Raw genomic sequence first — 19,015 nt, forward strand, 5'->3', positions numbered from 1 at the left:
CTGTGGAGTGGGTTCGCAAGTGTCGCAAGTTCATTTCCTAGTTTACCGACATGCGTCTGTGGAGGTAAAAGCCCACTTTGCGTGGGTGCAAAACAGGAATGATAAATCCATCAACATTCAAAGTCATTTGCGCCGGGTGCAAGATACGGCCCTAAGTCTAGCTTGGAAATGAGGCCTGATGTCCAAAATTCTTACCCACCCCTTTAAGTGTCCAAATACCTTTTAGGGCAACCATAGGCCTATAATAATGACGGTGTTTCTGAATTGGTGCAGTTCTTCAACACTATGCAGACACTTCATCTCTTCACAACAACCAAACAACTGACTCACATTCTTACACCCTCAACTTCAACATCTCTCTGACGTTATTAACAATAGATCAATTATTATGTCAAAGAGAAGGCTGCTCACTGGTGGAATAATGCTCTAAGTTATGAGTAATCTGACTCAGCATCTCTCACTCTTCCCGACAGAGATGACTTCACACTGCAGTCAACAGAACGAGCGCTACCACTGGGAGGAATATAAGAGAAAGGGGTAAAATGCAAGAACAATCGATTGGTTTATAAGTGGAAATAATAGATTTGGTCTGAGTGCTTTTTAAAAGCATACAAACACACTCTTTATCTTTCTTTCCTCAGTTCACTCACCCTTTCTTCTCTTTTACTCCTTCACATAATCCCTCATTCCCTCCTCCTATCTGTTTGCGCTTTCCCCCCCCACATCGGGCTGATCCACTCTTCATCAACATGCAAAGCGGTTGGGTTCCAGCTGCGAACGAGGGATTGAAATGGAAATAAAGGAGAGCAGAAGAGCAGATTACACTCCTACAGCACACATTCTGCCTCTTGGTCAGAGGAATTGGGGAGAAGGGTCAGAAGGAAAGGTGGAAGGAAAGAAAGGGTATTTAATTCAGGTCAGACCTGGACTACTTGGGCTGTACAATGCAGGACACAACACAGAAAGAAGGGCACTAACGAGGGCAATATTTGTGTACTTAAGCTGCTAAGAGGTCAGGGTGAAAATTAAAGAATGAAAGGCATTAAAATGAAGTTTAAATAGTAGTTTAAAGGCAACTGTAAGGTCTTGAAGGAGAGGTAAGGAACAAAATGTACATATTTTGTGGCCTTAAGAAACTAATCATGCCGTATATGCCGAGCAGCTAAAGAAACTCGTTCTGCAATGAAGTCAGGGTTGGAAATGACACAATGGGTCAACAAACAGAATAAAACATTTTTGTTTTTAAATTAGGCAGCAAGAGCAGAGTGGCAGTTATGCTTGCACTTTAATGGGCAAGAGCCTTTGTACTCACCCAACCATTATTCCCATAGGGCAAGGAATTGTAGCAGTACATTGCTATTCATGAAATGCTGTGTGTGCTGTGCTACAGATTTAAAACACAGCCAGACATGAGACACAGCTGTAAGAGAAGCACCACGGTTGTGATGAAAAATGAAAAAGAGGGTCATTCATATATCAAAAGAGAGGGAAGCACGACTCCCCATTACTGTAGAGGAGAAAAGCCTCAGGCAAACGCATAATGTACACTAAATGTCTGTCTGTTACATTTGCGCAGCCTTAAAGCTGGTTCAGGACTTTCATCTGCTTCTGAGTATGCAGATGACTTTCTGAATGAGACAGAGTGAGATGTAAAGTTATAATCTAGCACGGTTTAAACCCACATTTTCTGCTCTGTTTTTTCATTTTCCTAATTAACCTGAAGTGTAGCAGACACCTCACTTTCATTTCACAAGTTTCAAAGTCTCTTCTGTCCCTTTGAAAAGACGACGATGGGAATGTAATACAGCCTGGCATGCTAATGGATCTCAGAGCAATGACACAATGTCTCCTTTCTGGAACACTGTCCCAAAATTTCACTGTCCTGACTTTGACTGTAGCATTAGCATTCCATGTGAGCTCTCTCCTGAGCTTTCTCCTTCAAAGGCAAGGGGACAGTCAGTGTTCTGTAGACAGTGGTCTCAATGTCTCACAGTGGCTCTGCACTACCTGATGGACAAGCTCTAAAACTGGAAGATAAAAGATCTCAGACCTGGTAACTCTCTCTCTCCAGCTCTAGCTCTCCCAGTTCTGATACAGCTCAACTGCATGAACATACAGCCTACAGACAGTAGGAAATAACAGGATAGATAGAGAAATGGAATGACGGAGAGAAATTTGTTGAAAAGACTAACTGAAGCTATTACCATTCAAAAGTTTGGGTTCAGCAAGATTTTTGATGCTGTTGTTTTTGAAAGTAGTATTTTATTCTCACCAAGGCTCCATTTATTAGATCACAAATACAGTAAAAACTGTATTGTTGTGAAATGTTATTATAATTAAAAAAAAACTTTTCTATTTTAATGCGTTTTAAAACGTTATTTATTCCTGTGGTGGCAAAGCTGAATTTTCAGCACCATACTCCAGTCTAGTGTCACATGATCATGTGATACTAGAGTGAATATTATGAATATTCACAATAAAAGCTTTACCTGATTAATCAGTGAAACACCAAGTATGAATAGAGGTAGGAATGAGCCTTTGGTATAGGGATCACTCAAGTTGCAGTCTCCCCTACTGTCCTAGACAAGGCTTAAGCTAGTTACCGGACTAAAGTGCAAGCTTGAGTTTTTTTTTTTTTAACTGAAAGCAACTTGCATGCTTGTAAAAGCTACATAAATGCCCTAATTGAACTAAGGTTCAAGCCTAATCCTGGCTTAGTCTAAGATCTGTCTGTGAAAGCGGGCCTATGTTTCCCAAATTCATGGCCAAAGGTAGCTTTTTTAACTTGGAATGAGAGTTAGCAGTAAGAGAGATAATCCACTCTGTCACACACATTTCATGTACAATTCTTCACTACTGCATCCACCCAATTATCAGGCACTCCTACTTACACACAACATGCCTAAACTCTAAAAGGAATGAGGGAAAAGTGGTGAACTTTGCCCAAAGTAAAATATATATATTATTCCATTCAACGCATCACTAAAGCTGGAGAAGAACTACTATACCATCAGCACTGACCAGCCATAAATAATCCATTCCTGTCGGAGAGAGTTCGACCGCTCTAATAACACTAACTCATGCGTGTCTGTTCTGGCTGCTCTAACTAACTGCAGGGATCTGGACTGTTACACGAGACTTAATAAATAACTGCAGGTATGTGCTTGGGCCATGCATGGCTTATGTTCACATTCCTCTGGACACTGTCTGAAGTAAATATTTAATACCAAGGTGTTGCAAAATTCATATGCCTGCACGGAGGAGTGGGATGGTGGATGTGCATTGTCTTCTTAAGAGATTGGGAGAGAAATGGGCTGATAGGAGTAAATGCGAGCAGGACTCTGGGTCAGAAGCTGTTAAGATAAGACCACACATACTCGGAAGGGGGTCAGAACAGCTGAGAGCTTATAATGAACAGTGCTTTGAGTTGAAAGAGAGGTGAAGTGATGGTATCCACTGAAGGGGGTGGCACAGGTGAGAGAAATACAACAGAAATAGGAGAGGTTTTTTTTTTCTGTGAGTAGATAAGAAGGACTTGTTTAAGAGCAAAGACAGAGACAACTTCTTCAAACCCAAACAAGCTTGTGTGTGACTGTTGGCTATTTGGATGGGTGGGAACAGATTACACTTCAGAATGTAGATATTTCTGATAACATCATTTTTTTAAGAACACATACTAGGTGTCATTTCACAGCTTACTATAATTCACTTCGGATTAGACGTATCTTCTGGATTTACCTTTAAATACTCATAATTACATAGATGCCTCATCGGTGGCTGTTTCTAGGCATCAGCTAACACAACATTTAAAAGTTACCATAGTAAAGTAAAACCATTCAAAAGTACCATGGTAAAATCCTGTAATATTGAGTTAATTAATATAAAAAACAAAAACAATACAATCTCTCCTGTGAAAGGTTATCCCATTTCTTCTGGAGTTTTTTGGCTTTTAGTATGAATATGTCAGGCTTCCTGGTGTGTTTCAAAACAATGACAAAACTCACATTTAAAAGAGTATAAGCATTTAAAACTTACAGTCTCTCACTTCCGCCAATATGGATCAATGATGTTGATGACTTCAGCTTCCCATCAGATTTTCTGTCCAATCAAATGCTCTCAAGAATCTGAAGCATCCTGCCTCCTACATTATAAACAGACACTGAAGCTGTGACTGAAATCGGTCAATTGATAAAAAAAAAAAAATAAAAAAAAATCTTAACATGGTGAATGGGACATAGTACACTCAGTGTAAAAATGCTTTCCATTTGGGGCGAATGGAGTCTGGCTGGCACAGAGTGGATCATATGTGCGAGTTGGCGCATACCACAAAACGTATCGGACCCATTTGAATTCTGCACAGAATGCTATATTTTACAGCGATATTGAGGAGTTTAGGAGAAGCAGTTCGAGATTAGGAGGAAACTGCAGCTTTACCAAGCTCAACGCCTCTAGTCGAGCTGTAATATAAACGAAACGGGGAGAGCAGCTGGTGTCCTGCCCCGTCTTATCGTTTCAGTGGAAGACATACTGAATAATGCTGTGCATTTCAAGGCACTAGTTGGCCTTTATATCTTGGCGGTTTCACAACCAGAAGCTATGCAATGTTTTGCGAGTGATGACACGCTGACCGTTCTAAGATGGCCGGCGCGCCAACATGTCTGAAGTGGTCAAATGTGGATTCAATACATATTTGTGTGCACAGCCTACTTATCTTAGTCCATCTCACCTTTCTGAATGCGTGTCTGTTTTCTTTCTCAGGTCCGGAGGTCATGTGATATAACCGATGGTTATGATATCACACTGTTTGTCTCACGCATGGAACATAAATATAACCTGATGGGAGAAACTAAGCTTTTCTAAAAAAGAAGCTTTCTTCTAAAAAAATAAGTGTCTGTAATGTGTTATTTTGTATTGCTTGTTTAATCAGGCAAATAAGAGACTATTAACTAAAACTCCTCCTTTTTATTATACAAATGTGTCCACTAAACCATTGAAAACGTTATGACGTATAAATCGTGTGGTTGGAAACAAATGGTTCACAAATGTTTCGAAGCTTCACAAAGCATATTTTTAACTCATGCTGCATTTGAGCTAACGGACTGTCACAGTGACAATGTGACGTGTTGATCGGAGGATTTCTGGGCCGTGCGCTGCTTCCTGTATTATCTGTATTCCTAAATAACTGTTTTATCAGTGAAGTCTCAAAGCCACTCAACACCCTTCTTCTGTTTTCCTGCAAGGATAGATTTGTAACAGCGGGTCAGGATGACAGGGCACGTAAACGCGTGGACATAAGAATCCATAAAAAGATTAAGATATAATCGAATTTTCCCGTTAAACAAAGCTTTTGTTTGGTTGTGCGTTTGACATGTTCTCCATTTATGTAGAGCTCTTCCCTTTCACTGTTGAAGTGTGGGTAAATACTCTTTTTCCTCTGTCCCGGCCATGGCTAATCTAATCCTACCGTCCACTAGCTGAAGTAAACAGCCACTGTTGTTGGTGTTGAATGTCTTTCTAAAAAAAAAAGAAAAGCAAGCTGATTTGAGTAACACTCACAAAAAACGTTATGTAAAACGCTTGCAGTGGGTAGTTTCCCCTGGGGTCTATTGAAATGCCAGTGAAAATGAGTCAGGCAACGTTAAATATGACGGCACCTTTACAGGAAGCACAACTTTCTGTTGAGACTGCGTTCTTTTCCATTCAACGGCGTGGCATCTCATTTTTTAAACGAGCGTGTTCTTTTTGAATGGTCCCTGAGACTGTCTTTCTCTCCGACTGTCGCTGACACTCAGCTTCTGCGTGGCGTCTTTGTTAATCCACCCATCATGCTCTGTATGTGTTTGGGGCAGGTGGTGTAGTAAGTCCTGGTGCTTTTGTGTATTAATCTTCTGTGCGGCTGGGATGTCTCCCTGTGTGTGTGGCACAGCCTCAGGCCAGACAAGCCTGTGTTGTCTTTACTCAACAGGCACATGGCATGGCCTGCTCCCTTGGACATAACACCTGTTTTGAGGGCAAAATGCGAGCTATGAACAGATGCAGGTTAGAAACACTGTGTTTGAGTGTGTCTGTTTGGCACTTGATCTGGGTTCATATAAGTTTGCCAGACATAGTTAAACACCTGTCAAAGGATGGACCAGAGCAAAGTCGAGTTTAAAGGAAAAAATTTAGGAAGATACAAATTAGGGTTGGTAATTTAACATGCCAATTTGGTATGATTAGTCACAAAATAAAAATATTAACATATTAATATAAATAGACATATTGCATAGATACTTTTATTATATATTTAAGTTACTATTCCATTGCAATTGGACATATTTAATACCCATATTTATATTTAATAAGGCATTTTCCAACCATCAGAGCAATTGTATTAAAGTACAAATTTCAACGTAAGAATTGTTTTATTAGAAATAATCGATTGATTCTACTTTCAGCCCTAGTAATAAAAACATCTCTTCTCTCTGAAAGAATTTTTATTTATTTAATAAGTGTTTATCTAGCCTATCCATTTTTTTTTTTTTGAACGAATATTACGTTCACACAGCAGCAGAATACGGTTGTCAGTTCTGCAGCCCAAATCCTTAAAGGGTTAGTTCACCCAAAAATGAAAATTCTGTCAGTATTTACTCACCCTCATGTTGTTCCAAACCTCTATGTGTTTATTTGTTCTGCTGAACACAAAGGAAGATATTTGGAAGAATGTTTTAATCAAACAGATCTCAATCCCCACTGACTAAAACATTCTTCCAAATATCTTCCTTTGTGATTTTTGGGTGAACTAACCCTTTAATGGCTTATGAAATGAAGACTTTAAAAAAAAATCACTATATGGGAAAAAAATGTAAGGAAAACATTTTTTGGGAACAAGCATTGACAAATGGGGGCAGGCACTGTTGCACTCTTTGGGGCTCAATTATTTTGATTAAAAAGCTGAATATATATTAAAAAAAGATTATATATATATATATATATATATATATATAAATGAAGATGATGTGCACAGAAAGGCCTAAATCCTTTATAACAAATGCAATATTCCATAAAAAATAAGAATTGTCCATTTTGATTTAATGGTGACTTTAAACAGGCATGAGCACAATAACTTAATTATCTAATGTTGTAATTTTAATTGTAGTAATTACAGTTTTTAATCTCCTCTATATATATCCACAGGTACCATTATGAAAACAACTCCCTGGAAAGTTAATAGAAGTGAAGGCTGCAGGGCTCGGAGTTGTTGTCGTTGGAGGCCAAGCCGCACTCAGACAGTAGCAAGTGAACAAACAGCAACACCTTCTAAATCAGCGTTCTTGACATTCTCCTCTATCACTCAAAGACATGTTTATCTTTCTCTCTTGCTTCCAAATTACAGGGTAGCGACAGAGAGAGGAGTGGCTCAGGTGCTCCCAAACAGCTGGCGAGTTGAGTGGGGGATATGAAAATGTTATGAAATGAGTCAGGCTATCTCTTGAGAGATGAAGGGCATAACGCAGAACCGGCAATAATCTTGATGATTGATTTTGTGAAAAAAAAAAAAAAAAAAAAGATTCTGTATTTACACGAAAACACGACCATTGATCAACTGCCGCGGAGCTGCATTGTGGACAAAGAGAATGAAACAGATTCCCAGGGAACATCTGAACAAACATTGTGTCAAGCAAACACAGAACAGTAAACAACACAAATCGGCACTCAAACACAAATCAACCGTGGGACATCTGTCTGCATTGACTCCGACGTGAACAAAATGTGTTCATTTAATTGTATGTTTGACGGTTTGTTATTTATTATGTAAGAAACTATTTTCTACTTGTTACATTTTTTCCCTAAATGAAAGTAACTGCATCAGGAGTAGCCTAGGTTTTATTTTGATGCAGCTCAGCTTCGCGGCCCATACAAATATTGATCTCTGCTGCCCTCTGGCGTTCATTAACCGTTTTTAGCCTAAAACTAGGGTCCAAATGGTCTATGGCCCAAACCAAGTTGTTGCCAATGCCACTGGGGAATTTACATTAACTGTATGATATTACTTTATTGGCGATATGTTGTAGCCTACCCATTACAACTAATGTCTTTTCCGCTGCATATTCAAAATAGTATAACTGCTGTTAGCAAGCCTAACCTATAGGCTAGTAGCCTATGAGATGTATAAGGTTGCTGGGTCAGAGCAGCAATTTGTTTACATTAAGCCATCCATTTACCTGTTCGACCCAGTGACCTTCAGGGTTGCCAACTCTCATGCATTTGGCTGGCGTGAGACACGACTGACTCATGCTCTGTCTGCCCAAATCTCACGCCAAATTGCCAACCCTGCTTTTGGTATAGTTTGTAAGTTTTAATACTAAATTCAAACAATAAATACTGTTTTGGTGCTCTTATTGTGGCAGCCTCAGTTGAAGCCTGAAAAACATGCTTGATTTGATCTCGCCGGCGTCATCGACACACGGCCACGTGGTTCATGGAGCTCTCATTAGCACAAAACAAACCAGCCGCACTGTCAATACATTGGTTTTGAGCAGGATACAGGTATATGAAGCAATTTTTGTTTAAAATTTCAGCATAGTGTGCATTGATTATTGCATCAAAGACATTTACAGCACAATTTTATTCTGGAGAGTGATGGAGAGGCAAAATTAATGTTAATGTTTTTCTTGTAGGCATAACCCACGTGTATTCACACTCAAACGTGGTCAAATGTGATCATACACTTAACTATTTTTTAACCCTCTGGTTTTCTTCTGGGGTTTTTTAACCCGCAAATGACTTTTACTTAAAGGTGCAGTGTGTGATTTTTAGCGACATCGCATTTCAGTTGCGAGTTTGCACTCAGTGCTCATTGCTCACCCCTCCCTTCCAAAGAAGCTACAGTTTTTCTCTGATTTTGAAAACTCTTTGCGATCAACTCGAACAGATCTCTTCCAAGATCGACGGGTTAATGATTCCTGTAACATACTGTTTTACGGTCAATAACATGAGTAAGTTACTAATCAGCTGTCTCACAAACGTAACAAGGACATTTATCCCCACAAAGCAAAGCCATAACACAGCGAGGGAGAGCTAAGTTACATGAAACAATCCAACTACATATTTTACACCACAGACAAGGGAAAAGTCACTACTCACGGTGTCTATGGCTTCTAGTTTGTGCGGCTTCTCTTTCAAGGTAGTGACGAAACGCGCTCTGTAGCGCTGTTTGTTTGCGTTCTGCTACGGTAGAAACATGACGTCACAATATGTCGTCCATCATAGAAGGGGGTGCCCACAGTTATGTAGATATAAATGTCTCATTCTAAAGTAAAAAAACAATACGGTTTATTAAGAAAGTTCTTTATACACCACTGAAAACATAATGGATGTCATATTGCATTTCTGTTGATACTCAACATTTTTACACATTGCACCTTTAAAAATAATAATAATTAAAACAAAAATGTTCTCTTTGTCCACATGGTATGAAACGGCTCTAAACACTTTCTAGATCTACAAAATAATAATAATAATAATAATAATTTGGAATGATGTTTTTATGTTAACGTGGAAAAAAAAATAGTGACATCTCTGGGGTCCTTGGAGACCCCGCATAGTAAATATACAAAATTCATCATCAAAATCAGAAAAAAAAAAACAGATCACATAGACAGAAATAAAGTGGTTAGAAACATTTGTAATGCACTGATGCATAAACACCTGCAGTGCACTATAAATGAGAAATGTCTGAGATGGGACCACCATTTATTGTTCCTAATTGTTTGATTTTTCCTCCATTCACTGTTTTTTTTTTTAACTAATTCGTTTTTTTACTGCTCTATTTTATAATTTGTTATTGCTGTTCATTTCAATGCATTTTGGTGTTCACTTTATAATAAAACTGATCATTTCTGTTCCATTTCATTTTCATTTCTGTTACAGTTAGTTGATTAAAATTGTAGAATTATATTAAAAATAGATTTTTTAAATAAATGATAAAATCTAAAGACTTAAACATTTCTTAATCTCTAATATCTTGTTTAGGTTTAATTCTAATCATGATGCAACATTATTGGAAAAACTTTGGTCAGTACAAAAAAATGCAAAACTTTGAAGTTTGTTTGTTATTAACGTTTTATATTTAGATAAGAATCCAACTGGAAAAACTTAAAGAAAATAGCATATAATGGAGCTCTATAGCCATCTAGTGGTTAGAGTAATTTTTAACTGCATTTTCCAACAAAAAAAAAAAAAAAAAAAAATTAAACCTGTTTAAACAAATATTTATTTACAGAAATTTTAAAGCTATCAAAAATCCTCCAAAAACTGCACAAATGTTGAGTTATAACAATAAACATAGTAAAATTGCATTAAAAAAAAAAAAAAACTTTTATTCTGTTACAAAATTAAATGTGATTGTCTGGGATCCTGGAGACCACAAATATAACTCTTGTAGACTAAAGATAATCAGAGGGTTAATTAAATACATTTTATATATTTTAGTTCAAAAATATGTAATATTTTGAGATTTTTGTAGACTACTAATTACTATTTGTGCAATAATTATGGTACATTAATGACAACTTACAATATATATTTGTATTACTTTTTACAATTAGTGTACTATTTCAGGTCAAAATGGAGAAAAATAATTTTAATTTGTAATGCCATGTTTACCCAGTAGGTACCTGTATAGCTCTTTAATAAATATACATGTATCTACTAGTCTTGTTCAGATTATTGCAGGTTATAACTGAATATTTTTAGGTTTTGCTTTTGAATAAATATTTAGATACGATTAAACACTACATTTTTCAAATGATAGTTAAAAGTTAATACCTTGTATCCTATTATATTTTAATACAAGTGATTTAATAAATGCAAGAAAATACTTAATTTAACCCAATAAAAAGTACAAAATGGTGCTAAAAGGGCAAACTGCATTCAACAAAATAACAAACATGTCTTTACAGTAAGCTATATACATTTGAATTTATAATGAATTAAGAATGAATAAATATACTTGGTTCACATTCCTAAAAATATGAGTCACAGCCTAATGACTTAGTGTGTGGGCGAGTGTAGGTACCATGGCCAAACACGTTGAGAACCATTGTGTTAGATAACCTAAACAAACTTAAAAAGCATAGTTCGCACAAGTTTAACCCTCAGGTTGTTCAAAACCTGTATGAATTTCTTTTTTCTGCTGAACAAGATATTACAAAGAATGTCAGTAATAAAACCATTGACTGACCCCATTGTAATTTCTCCCTGTACTGTGCAAGTCAATAACTTGGGATTTTCTTGGTAGTGGAGAGAACTCTTGCTGCCACCACAAACCAAAAGGATTTTATATCGTACAAGCCCACATGATGGCACTGTAACCACGCAGCAACCACACAGTTCAGCACAATACACAGCGGTTTGACTGTCATGCATTTATCCATTAACTGCTTCAAATTCCTCTGCCAAAACCAGCAGAAGGGAAATAAAGACACTTGTCTTAATGAGTAAATCAATCAGCATCCATGCCAAGTTACACAAATCCAGCCTTACGGTTCATCTGACTCTAGGAAAATGCAAGCAATTCGCCTGAAGCACCTGAGACTAAATTAATGCAAAATATGACTCAAACTGAAAACAAAAAGAACAAGTTAAAATATGGATTGAGGGGATGAATGTTTTTTTTTTTTTTTTGCTTCACATTAAGACAATGTCTTATAAGTATTACATTTTTCAGCTTTTGACCCTGAAGAAAAAACAAAAAGACAGTAGACACAGTGGTTGGTTTCTCAAAAAAAAAGTTTATTTTACACTTCAAGATTTCTTGCTTGCAGTGGCAACCTGCAACAGATGATGAAGAAAAAGATCAGGATTAAGAGACATCCATCAAATCAGTCTATAATCAGCATTTCTTGCACCCTGTCGCACCAAAAACCGTGGGAAACAAATCAGTGGAGAAAGATTTAGGAGGCTTTCTGGTTCTGGTTGCCAGGAGATTAAGAAAAACATTGGGGTCTACATTGACATTGTTTTTGCTCATGCCACCAACGAGAAGCCAAGCACATCAACAGTGCCCTGGAAAGAGTCAGAGTGCAGAAAACACAGCCAAGGCAAGCACAAGAAAATCACGTTAACTCATCTGAATTCAGCTCATTAAGGGGATCAGGCAGAATAAAATGCCACCGTACGGCAGCCCAGCGAGCATGAAATTCAATCGGCTTGTTTACTTCCTCCAGCATCGGATTGGCGCACAGCGGTAGCTCGCAGGGAAAGCGGAGGACCGACAGAGGGGCGAAACGCAAGCGAAGGCTTTGGAGGGGATGTGCATGCATTTCCTTTCTGAAGATAGTACTTTGTAGAGATGCGCGGATGGCGGTTACAGCCATCCGCAGATAAACCACGGATCGGGCGGACAACGTGACAAATTTAATTTGGTGGTTGAACCAATCAAATGAAAAACATGTGCATACATTTTTAAATATTGTTATGACTACCTACATCAAAAATAAATTATTTTTTTCGTCAGACAGCTAGTTGAGTCTATGCAGAGACTGCTTATTATCAGAGATGGCAAAGCCAGCGAATCATTTTAAAATATTTTCACTGACTGCTGTTTCTTTTGGCATAGATAACAGGCATTGTCTGATAGAGATTTTAACAAAGGTTCGTCTGTGTCACAAAATTGGTGTCGTTTCCGATTCGACAATTCCAAATGCAAAAATGCACTGTTGTGCGGTGGAATTTCATCAAATTTCGGAAGGAATAAACTCGAATGAATAAAGCGTCTTTAATAACGAGGCTCTATAGTTTGATTGTTAGGCCTGTTTATGGTATAAAAAGAATTGCACTGTGCCTGAAAAAGCCAAGCTCTCCAGTCTCTTCCCGTGCATTCAAAATTACCAGGAGTCTTCAGAACATGCTTGACCTATAGTAGTCACCCTGACATGACAGTACATAGAAATAACTAGCCCACAATGTAAACTACTTATATTCAAGCTTTATATTTTCTAAAAAAAATAAAATAAAGAGTAAAATAGGCATTCATTAGTAGTAGGCTAAATAGATTAAAATATGCTTAACATATTTAACTAATACGCAAATTCAAGTTTCACCCGAAACATTTAGATTCAATATTTACCATTTTGATTCAAGCTTTGGCATTAGCTTTTAATATTTAGATTTAACTATTTAAAATATCTCTAAGTTGACAAATAGTTGTAAATGTGCTAAAACATGACCGCCAAAAAAAAAAAAAAAAAAAAATCATACCAGTTTAAACATTGTTTGAAGCTAAATGTGAGCCACTTTACAAACGGCACCACATAAAATAGCAGCATGTTGAAAGTGTGCCAAAATGCATTTTCTATTAGGCTACAATTAAAATATTGTACAGTAGCCTATCAGATAAGGTCAAGTTTTCCGAAGTGCGTTTAATTTAGGCTATTAATGTCCCTGTGGGCCGATCGGAGACGGAGTTCACTGCTGCTATTCAGACAGCTTTATAGTCTCGCGGCTGTCATCAGCAGCGCCTTGTATCGCCCAATCAGCGGATGGCGGGCAGGTGGGGTTTTGAAAATTGGTCAAATGCTGGTGAGGATGGATGGTGGACGGATGAGTTTTGTGATGCGGTTGCGGATGAAATAGCCCATCCGCGCATCTCTAGTACTTTGTCCACATATTAAAAGCTATTGCAGTAAACACTTAATTGTGAGGCCTTTTAAGTGGAAATAGGATCACCACATTCAGTACCTGGATCTGCGCTCACTCATACTGCATTTGTGCAGCAACATTTCAATTCATGTGAATTCTGAGAACCACCATCTATTGTACTGTATTTAACTTCAGAAGCCTGACTTGACCAAATCAATAGCGATTTTTGAATCCACTATTTTTCCTTATTTTTATTTTTTTTTCCCCCACAAGTGTTCCAAGTTGACATACTGTAATACAATAAGCAGCTTCTTACCTGCCCAGCAATTCTGTCCAGGTCTCTGGTCCCCTGAGGGGTCAGTCTACGCCCACTTGGAAATGGAAACAATTAAGAATTAGTTGAAAAAAGAACCTTCTTTGAGCACCACTGAGCCTCAGTTTGGCTCCAATTTACCTCAACACACCTGCCTAGAAGCTTCTAGTATGCCTAATAATGGTTAGCTGGTTCTGATGTGTTTAATAGGGGTTGGAGCCAAACTATGCAGGACAGTGACCCTGAATGAGCAGGACTGGACACCACTGATATTCAATTCACATTTATTTACATAGCGCTTTTTACAATGCAGATTGCATCAAAGCAGCTTCACAGTGATAACATGAAAGTAATAGAACACAGATCAATAATATTGTTGAATATTAAGTGTCCCCAACTAAGCAAGCCAAAAGCAAGGCAACAGTAAATATGCAATATATTTCATTGCCCCCTTAGGAAAATTTGGCTTGGGCTTACTGTATATATAGAAATAGTCAAAAACAAGTCTGCAGTCTACTCACCCATTGGGGTCTTTCTCCACCATCTTGAGGCCCTCAAGGGCCTGGAGCACTTTACGGGCCACGTTCTTAGAACCCACGCTGAAGTGAGAGGGGCACACGCCATTCCTCTTACGCCCACCGTAGATCTTGGTCATAGAGCCCACGCCAACACCTCCACGCAGGTACAGGTGACGCACTGTAGAGGCTGAGGGAGGATAGGGGGTCAGAAGAGATTTCTTCAGGGCAGTGAGGGCCAACAGAAGGCAACATGCCAAGAAAGTTGACAGTTCAAACTCACAGCAAAAATGCAGCACGCACAGCATAAAATCTCTAATAGCAGTATCCAACTTCCGTACTCAAACTCAGCTCTTAAATACAGTCAAGTGGGACTGTTTGCATGTTTCAGAAAGTCTAATCAGTTTCTCAGCACACACCAGAAACTGCTGACACATTAACAGGACAAGGTCATTAATAAACCAGCCCAATCCTGACACAATTGCTTGCTTTTACCATCCATTGCTTTCCACCAGATTCTCAGAGTAAACATTAAAAAGCCACTAAACTTTGTCATCATTTGAAAAACATGACATTTGTGCTTACAGCAATAAGAATTAAAATGGATCGACCACAAAACAGAAAAACAACGTTAACCACACTAAAGGCTGTATGGGTGTTGAAAATAATCGTTTCTATGATGCATCGTGATGCAGACGATGACGATTCGGTGTCGGTTCAGTTATAGACCATAACCGACTATAATGTAATGGTGTTTTTCTGACGTCACAGTAGCATACAATGGCAAAGGGGGGGCCAGATGCGAGTAAATGCTCCAACTACTTTAAAAGCCTAATGTTACCATCTGGGCACATTTCGGCGTTTATGACCAACCTAGAAAGCACGACCTGGAGAAGACACACATTGTGTGCGCTCATGTCACACACAAATAGAATATGCAGATGGTAATACCACTAACTTGATAAAACCACGTTAGCCGTTTTCACCCCAAGCGATAAACACCAGGCAGAGTCTGACTGCTTTTAGAGTACACGGATGCCCATCAACCCACCCCAATAATTTTCTGATTTAATGGTGCGTTCTACTATTCATCCGTCTTGGAGATCCGAATCGGGCGACAGACGTTATAACACGCCCCCTTTCCTCGGATTTCTCCTCTCGGACGGACAACCGTGAGGACACTGAGCAAGAATTCCGTTTCGGAATTCAAGATGGCTGCGCCCGTGTGACTTAAGTATGAATTGTTTTCATCATTTTTGAACTGCCTTGGTATTTTAAAATGATGATTATAATCACTCGTATTACTGCGTCCCCTGTAGGTATGGGAATCGGTTGTTGAGTGCAATTACTAACGTTGCTAACAAAAGATTAACATGAAATAAAGTGAACATTTTCAAGTTCAAATGGCTGCGTTTTTATAAGGTATAGTCATAATATTTTTTTAATGTAAGTGCCTGGTACTCAGCCAGTGCTACCATTACAACAGCTTTCCGGGTGGCGTCCATTTTTTTCTCCAACTCGGACGTGCAAAACATAATAGAACGCTTGAAGTGTGGACATGACGTCACATCCGAGGTCCGAGTCGGTTTGTTGGCTATAATAGAATGCACCATAAGTATCCTCATCCTCGCGAGTCTTATGAGGCAATGGCAGAACTGTAGGCTGGTATGCAACTATGGTCTCCATCAGTGTACAAACTTGTCTCCTTTAAATTGTCATTTTCTGCTCATCTGGCGCTTTGGAAAACAGCCTAGTTTCAGGGGCGACTTTCGGGTTGTTTCCTGTAACGTTTGACATTTACGTTTTGTGATGCGAGTCACAAACAATGCGAAATCAGATCGGTCAGACAAACATTTACAGAAAAGTGATTAGAATAGGATTTTAGACCACATATAAGTGTAGTTTGAAACGGATTTGTAAAATTTGATGTCTGTAAAAAACATTTCATGTAATTTTCTTTTTGCCTTTCACACTGCTAAATTCACATTTGTACAGTCTGAACATAACCCAAGTACTAAATAACATTAAAATGATACACAAACATTAAACTTTAATGGTAGTGACAACACATGCATACCAACCATTTGTCTATTGCCAAAAAAGACACTTGGTAAATAACTGAATAGCCTATAATAGCTAAAATTACACTGGTTTGACAAATGAAGATACTTGCATGACTTTTGATAAAAATGAGAATGACGCTCACCAGCTCTGACGTAGAACCAGTTCTCATCGCAGGGAGCTAGCTCTTTGTGCTTGGCCAGCTTAACAATATCAACCCAATCTGGCACCTTCAGCTTCCCCGACCTGTCAAAACAACAGGCTACACAATAAACTACAGTATAACTTAAACAACCCCCAAAGGGAGTCTCGGACAAAAACTTATGGTCATGAATACAATCAAATCTGAACACAAACAGTTAAACTGACTTCTTGAGGAAGGCTGCCAGCGCACGGACAAACTCCTGCTGGTTGACGTCTTTCACGGTTACACCACCGCCTGGCATCTGAAAATGATAATAAAAACTAAATTTAAGCCACAGTCACATATAGGGATAGTTTACGGTTTCCTTTAACCAGAGCAAGTCACATGTAAAACGATTAGCAAACGTTAGCTATTAGCTAACATGAACATAAGCTAACTTACACATGTAAGAAAGCTTACGGATAGTGGGGACCATTGCAGAGACAGAATTAACCTCATAATTAATAATAGCCTAAATATTATTGCAAACTTGAGTGTTCGGCATGTGTAGTTTGGCGTTAGAAATGGCGTTAGCAATATGGCTAACGACCACGTTAACAGTGAAGAGGAAAATATGTACACAAACAAGCTCAATTGACTCGCAAATAAATGATAAGACCAGTATTTTAGACCATTTAACGACCATTTTTTTATTACCATTATCTCACGGTATTTTTTTAACGCAGTTAAGTAAGTTAATGCATGCTGAGTAGACTAGGCCTCAATACGACTGCATGGGCGCAGCCATTGGAAACACCGGGGATTCTTAGCATGCGATCTAATTTTAATTTTTTTCAAACTACGAGTCTCGTTTCAGCTTCATTTTATTGAGATTATGTGTTATTATGATTACTGCTGCATTACAATTTGGATATAAGGTCAAACTCGTGACACAAATGCGTAAAAGTCACTTTATAACCTAGAAAGATACGGAGTATGATTTACCTTGCTTGTGGACAGCAAAACGAAGAGGGACGTGCAGGGTTTCCTAGGCGTGTTAACAGGGGCTGGTCGCGTTTGTTATCGCGAGATTTGAACATGGTGCAGCGAGAGTATGGAAGCACATGTGTAGCAATCTAGCAATATTCAATTTGAAATGTAATATGCAAAATGACAATGCAATATGTGAAATGGCATTGCATTCTTCATTCTGTATTTAAAGTTACATTTTTACCATTCTAGCAACGTTTGGTGCAAAATTGAAAATGAAATTACATCATTTAGCTACATTTGTCATTTCATACACTAGATTTAAAATGCATATTGAAAAGCTTTATAAGTGGCAAAATTAAAATGAAAATGCATTACAGAAATGATTGGATATGTGTGACATGTTCAAACAAAAACTATGGCAATGATCATTCAAATTTTAGTTTTCTTAATTGCATTTATACTCACAGTCAAGACACGTGCGATTGCATTTTCATGAAATGTCCCGCAATGAAGTTGATTTGTGAGGAGAGCAAGACCAATATATTTATATTGAACACCTGAAAATTGCCAACACATCATAATCTTAAATGTTTACAAATACTGCTCAAAAGGTTGTAAAAGAACCAGACTTTTTATTTTGTGAATTTATTTATTTTTTCATAAGAAATTTAATAAAGACATTTTTCAAAAATATATTGTAGTCCTTTGTTATGTTATGTGCGCTGTAGACAGCACCATGCAGTATCCATTTATTAAGATTAAATGACAGGTAGACTTTTTTTTTTCTTTATTTATCAATACATTTTTAGGTTTTAAAGCCATAGGCTAAAACAATTTTTATCCAAACGTTGTATGAAGATGATTCACAATGAAATACATGACTAATTATTTGATTTTCCATTTTACTTTATGCGATGTGCGTGTAAACGTGCAATCGTTATATGCAATGCATCGATACACTAACTAATTTGCATATTAATGTGTTCTTGGGGCAACATGTAGACCTAATGGAAAAAGGCGTGTAATAATGTGAGCAATAATTGGGAATATTTTCATAAGAATATTGATTTATAATTTATTTCCCTATTCTCTTGCTGCAAAAATGCCTGCTGCATGATGTAAGTAGTATCCTCTTCAGAGGTCATGTAATGCCCTGTTAAGAGAACGTCATTTAAAACTCATAACGTTTTCTTGAAATTTTGATTTCTGACAATTTGAAAATGAGTCAGATTTAAATGATAATTAAGAGAAGTTTTTTTTTTCCATAAAAAAATATAAGGAGTAATCGCATCATTCATTCTAAATGTATTGGCGTAAAGCGTAAGCAATTACACTTATTTATTTATTTATTTTTTATTCTTAGCAAATAACATTTTAATAATTAAT

At 37.7% G+C, this 19,015-nt stretch overlaps 1 protein-coding gene and 1 long non-coding RNA gene across 4 annotated transcripts; both read right to left on the reverse strand.

The window, feature by feature from the left end:
- Nucleotides 1-214: 214 nt before the first annotated feature.
- LOC148977009 (uncharacterized) lies at nt 215-9,398 on the reverse strand. Of its 3 annotated transcripts, XR_016145732.1 has the most exons (4): nt 9,127-9,398; nt 4,036-4,141; nt 651-771; nt 215-513 (listed from the first exon to the last, which is right to left on the reverse strand). It is a non-coding gene; the product is annotated as an uncharacterized LOC148977009 (long non-coding RNA). The 3 variants fall into 3 exon arrangements; XR_016145731.1 differs by lacking the exon at nt 9,127-9,398 and having other exon boundaries at nt 4,036-5,085; XR_016145733.1 differs by lacking the exon at nt 9,127-9,398 and having other exon boundaries at nt 651-1,936; nt 4,036-5,085.
- A 2,356-nt stretch (nt 9,399-11,754) lies between these two features.
- On the reverse strand, nt 11,755-17,721 carry rps19 (ribosomal protein S19). The gene is made up of 6 exons (XM_039679829.2): nt 17,642-17,721; nt 16,882-16,958; nt 16,658-16,758; nt 14,458-14,641; nt 13,940-13,994; nt 11,755-11,814 (listed from the first exon to the last, which is right to left on the reverse strand). Exons 2-6 carry the CDS (start codon nt 16,956-16,958, stop codon nt 11,788-11,790), a joined length of 444 nt encoding a protein of 147 aa, XP_039535763.1. The 5' UTR covers nt 17,642-17,721; the 3' UTR covers nt 11,755-11,787.
- Between the last annotated feature and the right edge of the window lie 1,294 nt (nt 17,722-19,015).

Source organism: Pimephales promelas, chromosome 12 (assembly GCF_988280905.1).
Source record: "Pimephales promelas chromosome 12, fPimPro1.hap1.1, whole genome shotgun sequence".
Lineage (NCBI taxonomy): Eukaryota > Metazoa > Chordata > Actinopteri > Cypriniformes > Leuciscidae > Pimephales > Pimephales promelas.